We start from the raw sequence: 19,344 nt of genomic DNA on the forward strand, positions 1-19,344 counted from the left end.
GTCATATTCTTTTTCTTTCTTTCCTTTTTTTTCTTTTTTGTAGCTTTTTTTTTTTTTCCACTAGTACATGGCATACATAAGGTTCTGGGCTAGGGGTTTTGAACTGAATTGGAGCTGTGGCTGCAGCCTATACCACAGCCACAGCAATGCCAAATCTGAGCCACATCTGCAACCTACAACACAGCTTGGAGCAATGCCAGATCCTTAACTCACTGAGCAAGGCCAGGGATTGAACCTGTATCTACATGGATACTAGCTGGGTTCTTAACCTGCTGAGCCATAACAGGAACGCCTCCCCTTGTCAAGATCTTCACGTTTATTCTTGTTTTTACTGTTTTTGCTACGATGAAGTTAATTCATTACCTTCCAAAGTTTCCTCTGTTGACTTAAAACAGAATTTCTTTACCTAATAGTAATTTCTGTATTTATATTGTCTTACTTCAATGACAAATATAAGATTTTTCGGTCTTGAAAATCTGTATTTTTTCAACACAGTCTAGGACATGATCTGAATTAGGTTATTTCTTCTTATTTAGAATCTCCATCCTCTCGTATTTATTGGTGCATTATTTTTGTCTTCATAGTAACTACTGCCACACACTATCATTTTTCAATGCATTAAAAAAAACTGTGGGAGTTCTCTTGTGGTGCAACAGGTTAAGGATCCATCCAACACTGTCACTGCTGTGGCTCAGGTTGCTATGGCACAGGTTCAATTCCTGGCCTGGGAACTTCCACACTGTGGACTCAGCCAAAAAGAAATTGTGGAAGACTCAAAACTGCCAACCATTACAATGCAATTATATGAACTATAATATCATGTGAGTTAATAAGAACATGGGAAAGTTCCTTGGTGGCTCAGCAGGTTAAGGATCTGCTGTGGCACAGGTTGGATGCCTGGCCTGGGAACTTCCACATGCTGCTAATGCAGCCAAAAAAAAAAGACATGAAACCATAGAAATATCCAGGACCTTTGAAAAGGTTAAAAATGAGTTACCATATATGTAGTTACTTTTTTTTTTTTTTTGCAAAGAGAATCCATAAGCCCCTGATACCTACTTAGAAAGCAAACAAGCCCAATTTTCATTTTCCTTTCTATTAAAAACAAAGATTCAAATCATCTGTTATACAGAAGCTCATGTCAAATGCAAAATGGAAACAAGTCAAAAAAGGAAAGGTTTCTACAAAATATTACCTATGGTAAGGAGTGCTAGGTTCATCTATTTTCATTAAACCATAGTCTTTGTCTGCTGGATGATATGTCGCCAGGATGTTCATTTCATCCCACTTCTGGGATTTTTTACTAAAAGAAAGAGAAAAAAAATTTCCTCAATGTAGTGAAAGATTAAAAACATGTACACACCTAAAATTCACAAACATCCAAATCTCGTATTTCAATTTCTATCTGACTTCTATTTTTACATCTATGTTCTTGGAATAGAAACTGACTTGCGTAAAAGCTATAACTATAATAAAATGTCAGTAAATACTTTATAGCATACTTAGTGCCCACACATTAAAACACATCACAGTTTTCCCTCGGTATCCTCAGGGGATTGGTTCCAGGACCTGCGAAGATACCAAAATCCAAGGATGCTCAAATCTTTTCTATAAAATGGCATAGTATATGCATATAACCTCCACATATCCTCCTGTATAAATTATCTCTAGATTACTTATAATACCTAATACAATGTAAATGGCATGTAAGTAGCTGTAAATACAACATAAATGCTATACAAGTAGTTGCCAGCACACAGCAAATTCAAGCTTTGTTTTTTGAGACTTTCTGAAATTTTTTTTATCCATGGTTGTTTGTATCTGAGGATGTGGAACCTATGGATAAGGAGGGGTATTCAGATTCTTCACCAGGCATTCAAAAAATATTATGCATTTAATCTTCATCTGGCCTATAGAATACAGCAAAAAATGGAATTGACACATTGCCTGATTGCAGTAGTTAAGGATTTGGGATCAACTATAAAATTTTAATAGTTTGATTAAAAAAACACAACAGAAGTATTTTCCTTGGCCTAATTTTTTTTAGCAGTGTTCACAACAATCAAAAGAATCAGGAAAACCTCATTAAATTCAAATACCATTAATAAAGACTTAGGTTGTACACATAATTATAGCTTAGATTTTTTTAATCTAGAAAAATAATTGTTTGCTGAGAAATGATGTATTCAGATCACCTGGGATAAATTTACTTAAGAGAAACAGAAATGCTTTGTAAGTGCTTTATGAACATCCATCAATATCCATTTAACAAAATACTTATACAACTATTACGGTGCTCCATAATTAAACGTTTATCTACTCATTTAAAAGCACATCAAAGACCTCTCTGCCAGTCAACAATATTCTGTTACATATACAATGTATAACTTGGTTATATACTTGAAAATAAAACTACTTTCAAAAGAATTAATGTTGATTTTACACAGATTCAAATCATTCTCTCCATATCTGCTCCACATTGGTGAAGTTTTAATGCAGATATCTTCAATTTCTAAATCTACCAATTCTCAGATCCTGAAATGCTCCTGAAGAATGACATACTTAAAAATTTAATATCATTATCTCTTCTCCATGTTGAGTCACCTTAAAAATCGTATGTGCCCACTCGTGGCAGGTGAGCCTGACTTTATGTTCTCTTGCTTTCTACCCAAAAGGGCCCACAGTGTCCCCATTTAAGACTAAGCACCTTTTTCCTTCATATTTTTATTGCTATAAAATATACATACCATAAAATTCACCATTTTAACAATTTTTAAATGTATAGCTGTGACACTAAATACACTTATATTACTGTGCAACCATCACCAATATCCATCTCTGTAACTTTTTCATCTTCCCCAACTAAAACTCTGTGCCCATTGAACACTAATCTGCTACTCCCACTTCTCAGCAACAACCATTCCATTTTCTGTATCTATGACCACTCTAGCTATCTCATATAAGTGGACTCACTCAAACACTATTTTTTCTGTTAATGGCTTATTTAATGTCTTCAGGAAAAAGTCAAAATCTTAAGAGCTTATGAGAAGCTAAAAATAATGACTCAATTTATAGAACAGAAATAAAATTTCTTCTTTAAACAACTGTTTTATTCATTCGGCATGGTACTCATCTGAATTTCCAACTAATCAAACTTAAATTTTGTCAGTATATATTGTTATGCTTCATTACTGTTACTACAGTCAAGTTCAACACACATTCTCTCTTGGGTGATATTTACTCTACATGTAAATTATAATAAAATGGAGTTTTTATGATTTTTAAATCTAAAGTTTTATTAAAAGTCCTAAAACTATATATCACTTAGCAATGGGGAGAATGGTTTGAGATAGGGCATTCTGAAAAGATGTTTAAATTGCTTTTGTACTGAATGCTTTCTGCGATTGCTCTGCAAGATTCAAAATTTAAATGATTTTGAAAAATTTATAATTTTCTATAGAATGAGTTTTTCTAAGAAGCAATCAGTATTCTATTTGATTAAATCTACAGTTTCAGGTATTTTGCTAAATACTTCTATTTTCTACTAATTTCTATAAATTTAGAAAGTAAATGATTAGGTCTACCCATGGTCATATCCTATGTGAGGAAACCGACAGTGAAAAGAGATATACTTCTAAAGATTTCAGATAGCAGAAATGATCAGGAAGCTTCTGATTAGGATAATTAAAGACACAGACAAGTTTTAAGAGAAGTATTGGCAATGCCTCTGAAATGAGAAGCCAGAATTAAGTCTGAATCAGAAACAAAAGCACAGGTAAAAATTTCATAAAAGCTGTATTAACAAATAGTCCTAATAAGATTTCCTATTAAAGATATTAAAAGAGGGGAGAGAGGATTAAGATGGCGAATAGAAGGACTGGAGCTCAACTTCTATCCTAAAAACAACAAAATTCACAACTAAAGGCTGAGCAATCTCCACCCAAATGGACCAGAAACCTTAAAAAAGATACCCTACTCCAGAAGAAAAAGAGGAGGCCACATCACAAGGTAGGAGGGGCGACTTGACTTCACGATATAAACAACCCCATACCTCCGGGGTGGGAAGCTCCACAGACTGAAAACTAACTGGTTCACAGAGACTCACCTACAGGAGTGAGAGTTCTGAGCCCCACGACAAACCCTCAACTGTGGGGATCGGGCACTGGGAGAAGGAGCCCCCAGAGCATATGGCATTGAAGGCCAGTGGGGCTTGTGCACAGGAGCTCCACAGGACTGGGGGAAACAGAGACCCCATTCTTAAAAGGCACACATGGACTTTCACGTGCACTGAATCCCAGGGCAGAGCAAGGTCTCCATAGGAATCTGGGTCAAACCTGACTGCAGCTCTTGGACGACATCCTGGGAAAACAGGGGTGAATGTGGCTTGTTGTGAGGGACAGACATTGAAAGCAAAGCTCTCAGGAATATTCAGCAGCTGCCTTTCTCTGGAGGTGGACATTTTGGGATAATGTGGCCCCACCCATCAGTCAGCCCTGAGAAGCCCCAGGGCAAACAACAATCCCGGTGGGATCACAGCCCCGCCCCTCAGTAAACAGGCTGCCTAAAGACCCCTCAGGCACACAGCCACCTCTAATCCCATCCAGAGACTAAGCCCCACCCACCAGAGGGATTAGAATCAGCTCCACCTACCAGGCATCAGCCCCTTCCATCAGGAAGCCTACAGCAAGCCCCCACACTGAATTCAGCCACAAGGGGGGCAGACACCAGAAGTAAGAGAGGCTACAACTCTATTATCAGTAAAAAGGTCACCACACCAAAAACCTATAAAAATTGAAAGACAGAGGACCATAACCCCAGAAAATCAGCCTCCAGGAAAAAGACTTTAGATTGTTGATCCTGAAGATGATGCAAGACATCAAAAATAAACTGGAGGCAAAGATGGATAACTTACAGGAAACACTGAGCAAAGAGATACAAGATATAAAACTTAAACAAGGGGAGTTCCTGTCGTGGAGCAGTGGTTAACGAATCCAACTAGGAACCATGAGGTTGTGGGTTCGATCCCTGCCCTTGCTCAGTGGGTTAAGGATCCAGCGTTGCTGTGAGCTGTGGTGTAGGTTGCATATGTGGCTCGGATCCCGTGTTGCTGTGGCTCTGGCGTAGGCCAGTGGCTACAGCTCCGATTTGACCCCTAGCCTGGGAACCTCCATATGCCGTGGGAGCGGCCCAAGAAGTGGCAAAAAAAAAAAAAAAAAAAACTTAAACAAGAAGAGATGCAAAATACAATAACTGAAATAAAAAAACTCACTAGAAGCAGCTAACAGCAGAATACAGGAGGCAGAAGAACGAATAAGCGAGGTGGAGGACAGATTAGAAGAAATTACGGATGCAGAACAGAAAAGAGAAAAAAGATTGAAAACAAATGAAGAGAGTCTCAGAGAACTCTGGGACAATGTTAAAAGCTCCAACATCTGTAATATAGGGGTGCCAGAAGGAGAAGAGAGAGAGAAGGAGACAGAAAAAATATTCCAAGAGATAACAGCCAAAAACTTCCCTAACATAGGAAAGGAACCACTCACTAAAATCCAGGAAGCACAATGAGTACCATATAAAATAAACCCAAGGAGGAATACACTGAGACACACATTAATCAAACTGACCAAAATTAAAGACAAAGAGAAAATCTTGAAAACAGCTAGGGAAAAGAAACAAGTAACATACAAGGGAACCCTGATAAGGTTATCAGCAGATTTTTCAGCAGAAACTCTACAGGCCAGAAGGGAGTGGCATGATATACTTCATGTGATGAAAGGAAAAAACCTCCAACCAAGATTACTCTACCCAGTAAGGCTCTCATTCAGATTTGAAGGAGAAGTCAAAACCTTCAAAGATAAGCAAAAGCTGAGAGAATTCAGCAACACTAAACCAGCCTTACAACAAATACTAAAGGAACTTCTCTAGGCAGAAAAGAAAAGAGAGCAACAGGAAACAAAAATTCCACAAATGACAAGGCTCACCAGTAAAGGTATATATATAGTAAAGATACGAAATCATCCATGCACAATTATACCACCAAAATCAGAAATCATGAGAAGAGGTGGGTACAAATGCAGGACACTGGAGATGAACTTGCAATTAAGAGAACAACAACTTAAAACAATCTCATATACATATAGACTCATATCAAAACTTCAGAATAACTGCACACCAAAAATCTACAATTGATACACAAACAAGGAAACTCTGGAGAAGAAATATATCTCATAGTAAATAAGTGCATAATCCACCATGAAGGGGGTCATTTGACATCATTCTTGGAATGCTGAAGTCTTCTTAGATCTGATTCTGATTTCCTCTCCATCAAAGAATTTATGATAATTATAATTAAAAAATGCCACTGTACAATTAAATAATACAGTTCTACAATTGTATTATTAATAACCATTTCCCTCCATGGTACAATGTAAAGTCTATAACGTCTTGTTCATCACATCACCTAGAATGGTGTAATGCCTATATTGAAGAATCAATAAGAATCAATAAGATGTAACAAATTGTGAGGACATATTTATATATTTACACTATTTTTTAACCAATTTATGCATTTTATATTTTACTTATTTTCAGAGGCTGTATTATTTTTATTATTATTTAAGTTATTCTTTTTATCATGCTATGTAAAATATTTAATGGTAAAGGCTTTCTTCTTTATAAACTTTAGTTGCATAATATAGACAATTTTAATATAATGCTAATTTTTAAAGAAAAATTGAAATTAATAGATAATATTAAATAGTAAAGATGAAAGCCATACAAAATGGGATAAAGTATAGAATAAATTTCATATTTGTCTCAGCATATTTTCCATTCCACTTCTCCAGAGGGAGTCACTTAATCTCTTTCTTAAGAGTCATGATATAATAATCTGTGTGAATGTAATTGTGTTTAAATATATGTATTTTATTCTGTAAAAAATAAATAAAATTTCAAAAAAAGATATTAAAAGATAACTAGCACATCTCTATATAAACTTCAAAGGCAGATAAAAACTCAAGCGTGTAGGGATATATACTTAGGGGATTACCATAAAAGTCAGGACAGGAGTTCCCTTTGTGGCTCAGCGGGTTAAGGACCTGATGTTGTCTGTGAGGATGTGGGTTCAATCCCTGGCCTCACTCAGTAGGTTAAGGATCCAGTGTTGCCGTGGCTGTGGCATACGCCTGCAGCTCCAATAAAATCCCTAGCCTGGGCATTAGCATATGCCACAGGGGAGGCTGTTAAGAAAAAAAAAGTCAGGACAGTGATTATGTTACAGGGAAGGAGACTGTGACTAGAAAGAGCAGGAGACATTTCTGAGGTGATGGAAACACTCCTTTCTTCACTAGGATGGTACTTACAGAGGCCTTTGTTTTAGAATTATCCCTTTAGCTTTAAAATTACATTTAACACACTTTTCTATATGTATACTATATCACAATAAAATATTTTTTTCTTTTGCCATACCACAGCTTGCAGCAACAACAGATTCTTGCACCACTGAGTGAGGCCAGGGATCAAACCCGCAATCCTCATAGACACCATGTCAGGTTCTTAACCAGCTGAGCCACAACAGAAACTTCACAATAAAATTTAAGAAATAAATATATATAAAATAAATGATTTTGTTGGGTACTTCCTAATCTTTTTTTTTTTGGTCTTTTTGCCTTTTTGCCTTTTCTAGGGCCACTCCTGCGGCATATGGAGGTTCCCAAGCTAGGGGTCTAACTGCAGCTGTAGCCGCCGGCATACGCCAGAGCCACAGCAACGTGGGATCCGAGCCGCGTCTGCAACCTACACCACAGCTCACGGCAATGCCAGATCCTTAACCCACTGAGCAAGGCCAGGGATTGAACCCACAACCTCGTGGTTCCTAGTCGGATTCGTTAACCACTGTGCCACAACGGGAACTTCAGGTGCTTCCTAATCTTAAAGTAAAACAAATATATTTCCTAAATGATGTTAACAACATTGAATTAAAAATGACAATTCATCATCAAGATAGAAGAATGAAGATAGCCCATTGGAGTTAAAAGGGTAGTCCCTGTCCCCAACACCCTTGTTAATCTGTTTTGTGAGATAATTATGGAAGAAAAAGAACTGTAGGATACAAGAAGAAATGATTTATTTATTTATTTATTTATTTTTCACTTTTATGGCTGCACCACAGCATACGGAAGTTCCTGGGTCAGTGACTGAATCCAAGCCACGGTTGTGATGTATGCTGCAGCTGTAGCAATGCCAGATCTTTAATGCACTGCACCAGGCCAGGGATCAAACCGCACCTCCACAGTGACCCAAGCTGATGCAGCTGGATTTTTAACCCACTGAACCACAGTGGGAACTCCAGAGAGGCTATTTTCTTAAAATTGGAGATAAAATTTAATAATCACAATCAAAGCACTTTAACCCATTAATAATTTTGATTTCTGTATGTTCTTTCCACTCTGTATAACACATATGAAAAAAAACACACAAGCTATTAGTATATATAAAAATACATCTACTGATACAGAAGCTATCAATAAATGTATTTTATCATAAGCTGCTTGTATTTTCTAGTCTTCACTTCTTTAATACTATGTGCATAATATTCAATCTAAATATCTAACACCTAATGTTAGTTTTTTTTAATGTTAGTTTTTTAGATTGAATCAATTGTTTTCCTATTTAAAGTAAAGCAGAAATGGAGAGTTCATTCAGCAGTAATGAACCAGACTAGTAGCCATGAGGTTTCGGGTTCAATCCCTGGCCTCACTCAGTGGGTTGAGGATCCAGCGTTGCCCTGAGCTGTTATGTAGGCTAGCTCGGATCTCATGTTGCTGTGGCTGTGGCACAGGCCAGCAGCTGCAGCTCTGATTTGACCCCTAGCCTAAGAACTTTCATATGCCGCAGGTGTGGCCCTAAAAAGCAAAAATAAATAAATAAATAAATAAATAAAGCAGAAATGAATGTTTGTGCATATTCTTTTTTTTTTTTTGTCTTTTAGGGTCACACCCAAGGCATGTGGAAGTACCCAGGCTAGGGGGTCAAACTGGAGCTGTAGCTGCCGGCCTACACCACAGCTCATGGCAAGGCCAGATCTTTAACCCGAGTGAGGCAAGGATTGAACCTGCGTCCTCGTGGATGCTAGTCAGATTCCTTTCCATGGAGCCATGACAGGAACTTCTACTTGTGCATAGTCTAGTCAATGATGTTTTTAGGACAATTTGCTAGGACAAGCATATCTGGGTTAAATTTATCAAGAGCTTTATAGTTCACTCCATGTCACCACATAGCTTTTTAAAAAGAATTTGTAATGTTCCCAAATAACTACCAAAACTTTGCCAGGACTGGGTGTGTATCTGTGTGTTTTTTCCACCTGAGCAGGTATAAGGTGGAATTTAAACCTGTTCTGTGTTTCTCTGCTCACTACCTAGTAAATAATACGAAAAATGCTTGTTATTTTACTTTCCTTATATGAATTATGCTGACATCCTTTATCTATTAGAAACATCCTCATTAATTTGAGTTCTTTTTCTCTACATAAATGTAAAAAACTCAAATTTATTAGAAGGTTTAAGTTACATTACATATAACTCAAAGATATACATACGTATGGTAAAAACCATGTTACATAAAACATTATATATAACCCATTTTTTTCCTAGTTAGCTTGCCATTTAATCCCCCACTCTAAACAGAATTAATATTTTATATACCCAAAGCTTCAGTCCACTTCCTCAACACAATACTAAGAGAAAAAGAAATCCTTACAATTGCCAAGATCCAAAGAAGATAAGTATCCCGTAAAACCATGAATTTAAATAAGGGCATAGACTGCAAAGAATGCTAGGAATTCTTAGGAGGACCGCAATGAAGTAGAAGAAACTGAGCAGAGGGCAACGGATATGGAAATTAGCATATCTTAAGTTTAGGTAGAATTAACACATCAGCTGAGTAACAAAACCCTAGGAGTGAATTTAAGTTTAATACCAATACTATCACAATTTGTTTGTGTGAATTTTCCTTGGGTCATTACTTCCACCTACAAAAAACAGGGGCACTGCCACTTACATGAACATCTGCTGTAAGGGTGAAAGCACGTGCTGGTTTCAGCTTCCCGCTCTCTCTCGGGTGATGGTTTCCCGCCCTATCCCAGCAGCCTAGATCTGCACCAGAAAAAGTTACAGCTTCTCACTTTTGCTTTGATAGCCCCTATGATTTCTCAAAGGCCTGCTCATACTTCTTATTGCTTGTGAACTGCTCTTTTTTACAATTTTAGCCAAGCCTGGAGTGGGATGCAAGATTTTGCTTCAATGTGTTAAACTTTAACCACACATTTCAAGAAATGGTTCTTTCTTAAATGAAGATTCAACTTACATAGGTTGACAAACTACAAGAATTTGAAGCTTGAACAATTAAAGTGCTTAACAGTTAATTAAGACTTAACAATAAAAGCAATTAGTAAAGAAAAGGTCACTTTTGGAAATTTTTGTTCAGTGAACCCGTGACATTTTTCCAAATCCCCTTATAGGCAGAAAAAGATAAAGCTGAAGCATGCTTATATAAAATTGAAGGGAGTTCCCGTCATGGTGCAGTGGTTAACGAATCCGACTAGGAACCGTGAGGTTGCGGGTTCGGTCCCTGCCCCTGCTCAGTGGGTTAATGATCCGGCATTGCCGTGAGCTGTGGTGTAGGTTGCAGACGCGGCTCGGATCCCGCGTTGCTGTGGCTCTGGCGTAGGCCAGTGGCTACAGCTCCGATTTGACCCCTAGCCTGGGAACCTCCATATGCCGCGGGAGCGGCCCAAGAAATAGCAAAAAAAAGACAAAAAAAAAAAAATAATAAAATAAAATTAAATTAAATTAAATTAAAGGAAATTAATTCAAGCACAATTTTTCCAAGCAGAATTTGCCTATATTACCTAAAACTACTACAAAATTTGAATTGAATATAGTGACTCCAAAGCATGCTGTGTAAAACGACCCCCTAAGATGTGGAGAAAATTAGATCCCTATATTTTTATTTGAATAAGACTACACTTGAGGGTGAGGTACTGGATTAAACACTTTACATTTAGTAACTCATTTAATAATTAAACTAGGTAGGGATATCATGAATAACTCATGGTAAGTCACAGAATTAATAAGTAGCAAACAGGGGAGTTCCTGTCCTGGCTCAGCAGAAATGAATCTGACTAGTATCCATAAGGACGAAGGTTCCATCCCAGGCCTCGCACAGTGGGTTAAGGATCTGGTGTTGCCATGAGCTGTAGTGTAGGCTGCAGATGCCAGCTGTGGTGAAGGCTGGCAGTTGTAGCTCAGATTCGACCCCTAGCCTGGGAACCTCTATATGCTGCGGGTTCAGCCCTAAAAGACCCCAAAAAAAAAAAAGTAGCAGCAAACAGGCTCTGAACCTAGGCAATGTGGCCCCAGATTAATCACAAACCTTTAACACTTCTCATAAAATAGGCTTTAGTGACACTTACTATCATATTTCAACAATTCCAAGCACACATTTTTCTCACTTTAATATTTCTGAAAACAGAATATATCTTAAAATGGATGGTGTCTTACAGGCAGTATTTTTTTTTTCCTTGGTGCTACATAAATCATGGTGCATCTCAGAATCAACAGTATCTTGTTTTTGATGAAATACACATATCTACTCATTAGATCTGTTATGTCTGACCTTCACACATTGTTCACTATATTCAAAATATCCAGAAGGAATGGGAATTCCACAATCATAGGGATGACAGTGGGCAATGGGCATTCCCATTGTGGCTCTGCAGTAACGAAGCCAACTAGTATCTATGAGGATACGGGTTCAATCCCTGGCCTCGATCAGTGCTTTAAGCATCTGGCGTTGCTGTGAGCTGTGGTGTAGGTCAAAGATGCAGCTTGGATCCCACGTTGCTATGGCTATGGCGTAGGCTGGCAGCTGCAGCTGCAGCTTGGATTCAAGCCCTGGCCTGGGAACTTCCACAGGTGAGGCCCTTTAAAAAAAAAAAGCTAATTAGTTGAGCAGTGTGCTGGAATATACTGAGATTGTCAATGCCTAATAATATGGATTACAGATTCTATCCAGTTTTAATTGAACTAGCCCTCAAAAAGTGGTACCTGGAGTTCCCGTCGTGGCGGAGTGGTTAATGTTAACGAATCCGACTAGGAACCATGAGGTTGCGGGTTCGGTCCCTGCCCTTGCTCAGTGGGTTAACGATCCGACGTTGCCGTGAGCTGTGGTGCAGGTTGCAGACGCGGCTCGGATCCCGCGTTGCTGTGCCTCTGGCGTAGGCCGGTGGCTACAGCTCCGATTCAACCCCTAGCCTGGGAACCTCCATACGCCGCGGGAGCGGCCCAAGAAATAGCAACAACATCAACAACAACAACAACAACAACAAAAAAGACAAAAAAAAAAAAAAAAAGTGGTACCTGAAGAAACCAATCATTGAAGATAACAGTACCAATGCAAAGTATAAAGAGAAAAAAAATAACAGCACTAAGACATTAAAAAAAAAGATGGTTTGACAAGAACTGTATTTAAAAAATTCTAAAGACTATTCAAAATATGGCATTAAGTGTATACTGAACCTTGAGATGTATTATCTAACAGTAATAGTATATGTATATAAAACATTAATGAACATATTTGGAACATATTTCAATTTCTTCCTACTAAAAAGACACACAATCAAAAAGTTTAGAGACCACTGGAATAACATAACTCATGACTTAAAGAAAAATCCCTTAGTAATACCTTTCTATGTTAAATATAATGTTCTGTTAAATAATATCCTCTCTCAACTGATGGGGTGTTGGGTGGTAGGGGAGTGGTTTGTGCAGAAAAGGGAAGCCACCAGTGTATTTTACATGATAAAGGCACCGATAAAAGGTATGGTTATTCGCAGATTGTGTATTTGCAAATTTGTCTGCTTGCTAATTTTTTTTTTTGCTTTTTAGGGCATGTGTAAATTCCCAGGCTTGCAGTTCCCAGAGCTGCAGCTGCTGGCCATAGCCACAGCAACACAGGATCCCAGCCACATCTGTGACCTACACCACAGCGTGGGGTAATGCTAGATCCTTAACGCACTGAGCAAAGCCAGGGATCGATCTCGAATCCTCGTGGATACTAGCTGGGTTCTTAACTTGCTAAGCCACAATGGGAACTTGTGCTAAAATTTATCTCTAACTCCAAAGTCAGAACTTGAGGAGCTTTCTCGGTCTCTTTCAGACATATCTGAGTGGCCCTATGCACAGGTTCCCAGCTTAGGTTAAACAGGGCGATACTTTACCTTTTGTTTTAGCTCTTACTGTAACAAGTGTCTATTTAGAACCATGTGTTTTGCTTTTTGGGTGAACTGGCTGTTCAAAATGGCTGCCGAGGATGGTGTTTAAGTGCTATCTAGTGTTCCTAAGCCCAAGAAGGCTATTATGTGTCTCATGGAAAAAATATGTTAGATAAACTTAATAGTGCTGCTGGCCAGGTGTTCAAATGAATGAATCAACGATATATTTATTAGATATCTTTAAACAGAAACAGAAATTTTAAAAGGTTATAGATTGATTGGTTGATGAAAACGCTGTGACCAGAAGCTTGCAGGAAACTAAGTCTGTTTTCCCCCAGAAGCAACAGTTCAGTATTCACTAATTCAGTGTTTGTGATGACTTTATAGAATGTACCTATTGAGAATAGTAAGAATTGACTTAGATCCCTAATCGTTTCCACATTAATATGAGATTTTTTTGCCTTATACTCTGGTTCCAACATTATTATTAGTTTCTGAATTTTAAGTGCATTGTAATTTAAAGTGCTATTTCTTTTCAGTCCTTTTTATGGAAAGGGAAAATACTGTGTGTAATTCAATTAAATGCTACAAAAAATGTGTTTCAAATTTGTTCAACTTTACTGTGTTTCTGTTCAAAGAGGCGCTCATAAAGTCACTAATATTGTTTGCATGAGCTGTGACATAAATGCTAATGTATACTCTATTACCAAAAGAATTAGTTTCTTTACAGTCATATAACACCTATCATGAAAAAACCCACCCCCTTTTACTACTTAGAACCAAACATCATAAACCTCAAAGAATTAGGGTTTGGTAGCTTCCTTTGAAGAAAAGACTGTAACCTTCTTATTTAGTCAAGTGAATCTAAGTCAACCGTCTTTGGAAAAAGGCCCCTTTTAAGTGAACCTGCCCTGCTAGCAGCTACTGCAAAAGGAGCTGCCCTGTTTAGGTGAGTCAGTGTAGCATAGTGGCTTTCAAGGAAGAAGGATCTGGAGATAAATCCCAGTCAATTACATAAAAGAGGCCAACACACAGAGTGGGGCCACCGGAAATTACAGCAGGCTAAGGCTGAGAGTAAGTAGAAGATAAGGAAGCACAGGAAGATAGAAGAAAATAACAAGCTACATGGTAGCCAAACAAAAAGAAGCTCACACTGGAGAATAGCTAAATAACTTAGATGCCAGTGAGAATCATATTCCTATGCTGAATATCCTGAAGTCACAGAAAAGCCTTCCATAATTTTTGTTTTTAAGACTATCTTGGTCCTCCTGATATAGCTGTGTGCTGATGAGGTTGTTTTCTTTTGGCGACACTGTTTTCCTAATCCCATGAGCTACAACATTTGAAGTGGCTTACCCCAGAGGTTGGAAAATCAAGTGGAGAATATAAGAGAGTCCAAGAGGGTGGGAGTAGGGGAGTTAGTTGCTAAACAAATTAAGGTTCTTTCAAGCCCCCAAAGGCCATGATTCTGAGCTGTGATCCTACCTAATGATTTCTTCGAGGTAACACAAATCCCCATAAATTTACCATCACTAAGCTGTAGTTCCTTTTATAGCCCTAAAATGATCCTTTCAAACAGGTGTGCCCTAGTTCCACTATTCTAAGTTTTCATGAACATCCTCATTTTAGCTTTATGACTTCACAGATTTCAACAATAACTTTTCTTAAGGCTCATTTCCAGAATGTGGAGTCCTTATGAATTTCCTATCTTAAAACACCCAAGCCCCCCAGGACTTCTAACTCAGTGTTATCCATTGACTGCACCTAGGATAGCTTTCTCTTCGCATTAACACCTATTATATTCTTTTTAAAAGGCTGGTCTTTTTTTTCCATTATACTAATGTACCGTAATTAATATTTCACCAGTCCTTCTTAATGGACCTTGGGTTGTTCTCAATTATTTACTATTACATACAATGCTATGAGTCAACATGTTTTCACACACGTGTGTGTTAAGTATGTAAGAGCAACTAAACTATCACTGGATCATTTTAAGTTGGTACTTTCAGAACTGTTCCGAGCTTAAATGTCTTTCAAGAGGAACAAAGACTAGAAAGTGCTCAAGCTCTTGTTGCCGATGCAAAACAGTTAACAATAAGTAGCTTTCCATTAAATACAGATCAAGGACTAGCAAAATTTCGGTTTCTTTTAGTGCGGAGATAATGACAAACCAGGACCCAAGAGAGTGCATGTAGCATGATGCTTTTGATAATGTTCACCTAAAAAGGAATGACTGCGGAAGAAGAGCAATTAGGAAAATGGAGAAATTATCTCTTTTTCGGAGAGTCTCTTATTAGCTTGAGACTAGATCTTAAAGGGTACCCAAGCCAAGAAACACACTTTTTGATTACTGAGGACTTTCAGACACTCGATTAGGAGGTGAAGAAATAATAAATGCCTAACAGGTGAAGCTTTGAAATTTCCGTTTGATTCTTTAATATTCCCAGTTTCCAAAAGCTCAAAGATCATGACATACGTTTTAAAAATATTATATATGGGTCCATACTTTAAAAAAGAGAAAGAAAAACCCAGTAAATGCCACAACTCCTGCCTACTTCAAAATCACTCCACCCATCTGCCCAGCCGGCGGAGGGAGACCCGAGCAGCGCCGGGGCCGTACCTACGGGGCCGCCCCGCCTGCCGGCCCGCACTCGAACTCTAGGTCCGGGGTCGGTCTGCGGGTCGGCAACGGCAGCAGGGGGAGGGCGAGGCCGCCCGGGCCGGGAAGGAGGGGTTTCCCAGGCTGCCCCGGACGACCAGCGGCCGTCCCTCGCGGCTCTCACCTCAGCTCTTCGTCAACACTCCTGCCGGGCTGTTCGGCCGAGGCCACCATAGAGGAAGTCGTAGAACTCTTGTTCTTCAAGATCCCCTTGATGGGCCGGTGCGAGGCCGTCGAGGCCGCCATTGCCCGCCGCTCCGGCGGTCGGCTCAGCGTCGCTGCTTAGCGTTGGGTCCAGGAAGGAAAAGGCTGGGCGCGAGCAGAGACTCGCCAGGCAGCCGCCGAGCCCGCTTGGGGCTGAAGCGGCTGCACCTGCTGTCGCGGAGACACCCACCAGAATCGTTGTCACGACACGACTCGGACGCTCAGGCGTCTCGCCGACCCCGCGTGGCTGGCGGCCCTTCGCGCGCCCTTGTCCACCGGCACTTTATCCGTGGCCCGCGGAATGAAGGCGGCCTAGCGCCACAGCGCCGGAGCGACGCCGACGCCGAAGCCAAGCGGGCCCGCCCTCTCGCGATATCTAGGGCGGGGCGGGGGCGGGGCCAGAACAATGCCAACCTCCTCGCCCCGCCCTCTCTGGTCTGCTGGGTGGGCTCGCCCCTTCCGCGGAGTTGAACCCAGGAGCTGTTTCAAAGAACCTTGGAGAGGTTTCTGGCGTGAGTCGTTACAGAGTTGTGCATCTCTCTGAAGCTCCCTCGCTCCCACCAGTTCATGAGGTTCATATTGTTTTATTTCTGTATTTTATAGATCTGAAAATTGAGGCTCGAAAGTGACATCATTCTCCCAAAATATTGACTTTGAGAGAAATGGAGTTTCTTTCCGTTTAACTAGCATAAAAAACTGAACCCTCCATTATAAACTCATGAAATATCAGCATTGGATTGGTCCTTAGAGACGTATTGTGAGATCGTATTGACTTTTGTGAAGTCATAGAACATCAGCTTTGAAATAATCCAACTTCTTCTTACCATTGGAAAAGCTGAAGGATAGAGGAAGTGACCTGACCACTGCTGTCACACAACCTATCTTTAAAGTGTCGTCATAGAACTTGAAACTTCTTCTAGTCTGATATTTCCCCATTTTACCACCTTCTCCCTCTTTGTTGGTAATCCCATGGAAGGTATCTATGGCAGGAATTCCTAGAATTGTGGTTTATAACCTGTCTCCCCCCACATCTTGGGAACTCTTTGTAGCATAACCAGCTGTCTAACACTGGCTGAAATAGGCCAGAAGCCTTAGGAACTATCTAGCTCTTAATAAGATGAGTCCCAAATGAGGAAAAAGAGGGCAGAGGCAACAACTCTCTGGCACACACTCTCCCCAAGTTCTCTCTGCCTGAGTGTGAATGAAAGATACCAGGGAAGACTTTGATGAAAGCGAAGAGACCTCAGGCTCTAGGGTGTCAGGATGTGTTGGTTTCCTGGTTGCGGGTGCTGTGGCTCTAGTAAGGAGAAGTGGATTCTTGAAAAGGACAGGAATTTGAAGCTCTGGGAACAATCTCAGAACTAGGCTGTATCTAAAGTCAAGCTGGGGTCGGGGGGAGGGGGTGTTTACTCCAGCCACCCAGGCTCTCTGCATGCAGCACTCACACTGAAGTTGTACAGGTGGGAAATGTGGAGGTCTCAGAGATTTAAGCAAGTCGCCTTCTGTTATGGGTTGCATCATGTCTCCCTAAAATTAAGCTATGTTAAATCTCTGACACTCAGTACCTCAGAATGTAAACTTGTTTAGAAATAGTGTCAATGTATATATATATATTTTTTTTTTTTTTCTGGTCTTTTTAGGGCCACATCCATGGCATGTGGAAGTTCCCAGGCTAGGGGCTGAATAGGAGATGCAACTGCTGGCCTACGCCACAGCCACAGCCACACGGGATCCAAGCTGTGTCTGCGACCTCTACCATAGCTCACTGCAATGCCAGATCCTTAACCCTCTGAGCAAGGTCAGGGATCAAACCTGCATCCTCATGGGTACTAGTCATATTCATTTCCACTGAGCCACAAAGGGTACTCCATGGAGATCTAATTGGTTAAGATGAGGCTGTACTGGAGTAAGGTGGGCCCCTAATCTAAAATGACTGATGTCCCTATAGGAAGAAGGCCATGTGAAGACAGAGGATTGGGGTGATGCATCTACAAGCCAAGGGCCACCTGGGGCTAGCCAAAGGTGGCAAAAGCATGGAAAAGACTTCCTTTAGTGCTCTCAGAAGGAACCAATCCTGCTGACACCTTGATCTTGGACTGCTAGTCTCCAGACTGAGAGACATTACATTTCTATTGTTTAAAACCACCCAACGTGTGGTTCTGTGATGGCAGCTTTATATACCCACCCACCTCCCCACCCCCACCCCCAGCTCCTACCCTTAGTCCCCAACCCCCTCATCACCAGGCTCTTTCCCATCACCCCTTCCTTGGTCAGGCTGCCTCATAATCCTCATGACAGGCCAGAGCAGAGCAGACTAGTCCATCCAGAATTGCCACCTCCGGTGGACCAGCCCCGGTGGATTCACAGACTACCATTTTGGGAAGGGACCTTGTCAATCCTACCAGGTAGCTAACCAGTCTCTTCTCCAACAACTTCAGTGGCCAGGAGCTCACTACCCCACAACACAACTCATTTTATCTTTGGGCAGCTCTGACTCAGAAAGTTCTTCCTTAGATTGAACTGACACCTGTTTCCTAGCCTGGTCTGGCCTTTGATGTAGGGGGTGGGAGAAGAGAAGGTGGAGGTACTTTAACTTCCCCCCATGGCAGCGATCTCACAAAAATCTCCTACTCCTTCACCCCAAATGTCCTCTCCCTTAACACAGGGTCTGTGCCTTGAGCAACACTCAGCTCATTGCTTTAGAACTCTGCTCCTCAGGAACGATTGCAGGGTTCCTGAAAACGACTCTGTTTTTATTGCCTGGCCCCCGGTTTGTAGCTGAGTTCCTGGTATGGAACAAGGCCTCAGGAAAGGCAAGATTGCTGAATGGAGACAATGGAGGGGGAAGTGAGCAGGAAGTGCAGGAAGGCGACAGCTTTGCTAGTCAGCACTGCAGGTATTCTCCAAGGATCTCCCCAGGCAGAGGCCTTCACAGCCCCCCTTGGCTCCTCCCCCTCCTGGCCCCACTTCTGTTCCTAGCCACAGGTCTTCCACTGCCCAGTGGTTCTGATGTCATACCCTGGCAGTCCCTGCCAAGCTCCTGGGAGAGAGAGAGGGTTCTCTTTGAGGGGGAAGCTGGACGGCCGTCTCCCTTCCTGAGTTCTTTCCATCCAAGTTTCCAACACCTGCATTGCCTCTTCTGCCTTGTCAGCAGGAGCCCAGTTCAGTGGCGGTAATCCTGTTTTCAAGAGAATACACAAAACTTCCTTTCATG

The 19,344-nt window shown here is 40.6% G+C and overlaps 1 protein-coding gene across 1 annotated transcript in view; it reads right to left on the reverse strand.

Moving 5' to 3' along the window:
- Positions 1–16,973, reverse strand: part of PPP1R2 (protein phosphatase 1 regulatory inhibitor subunit 2) — a 29,305-nt gene extending 12,332 nt beyond the window's left edge. Inside the window, exons 1-2 of the mRNA XM_021070085.1 lie at positions 16,051–16,973; positions 1,196–1,303 (exon numbers count right to left, since the gene is read on the reverse strand). Of these exons, the coding sequence (XP_020925744.1) occupies positions 1,196–1,303; positions 16,051–16,172 (230 nt within the window). The 5' untranslated portion in view covers positions 16,173–16,973. The remainder of the gene's footprint in view (positions 1–1,195; positions 1,304–16,050) is intronic.

The sequence above is a fragment of the Sus scrofa genome, chromosome 13 (assembly GCF_000003025.6).
Source record: "Sus scrofa isolate TJ Tabasco breed Duroc chromosome 13, Sscrofa11.1, whole genome shotgun sequence".
Lineage (NCBI taxonomy): Eukaryota > Metazoa > Chordata > Mammalia > Artiodactyla > Suidae > Sus > Sus scrofa.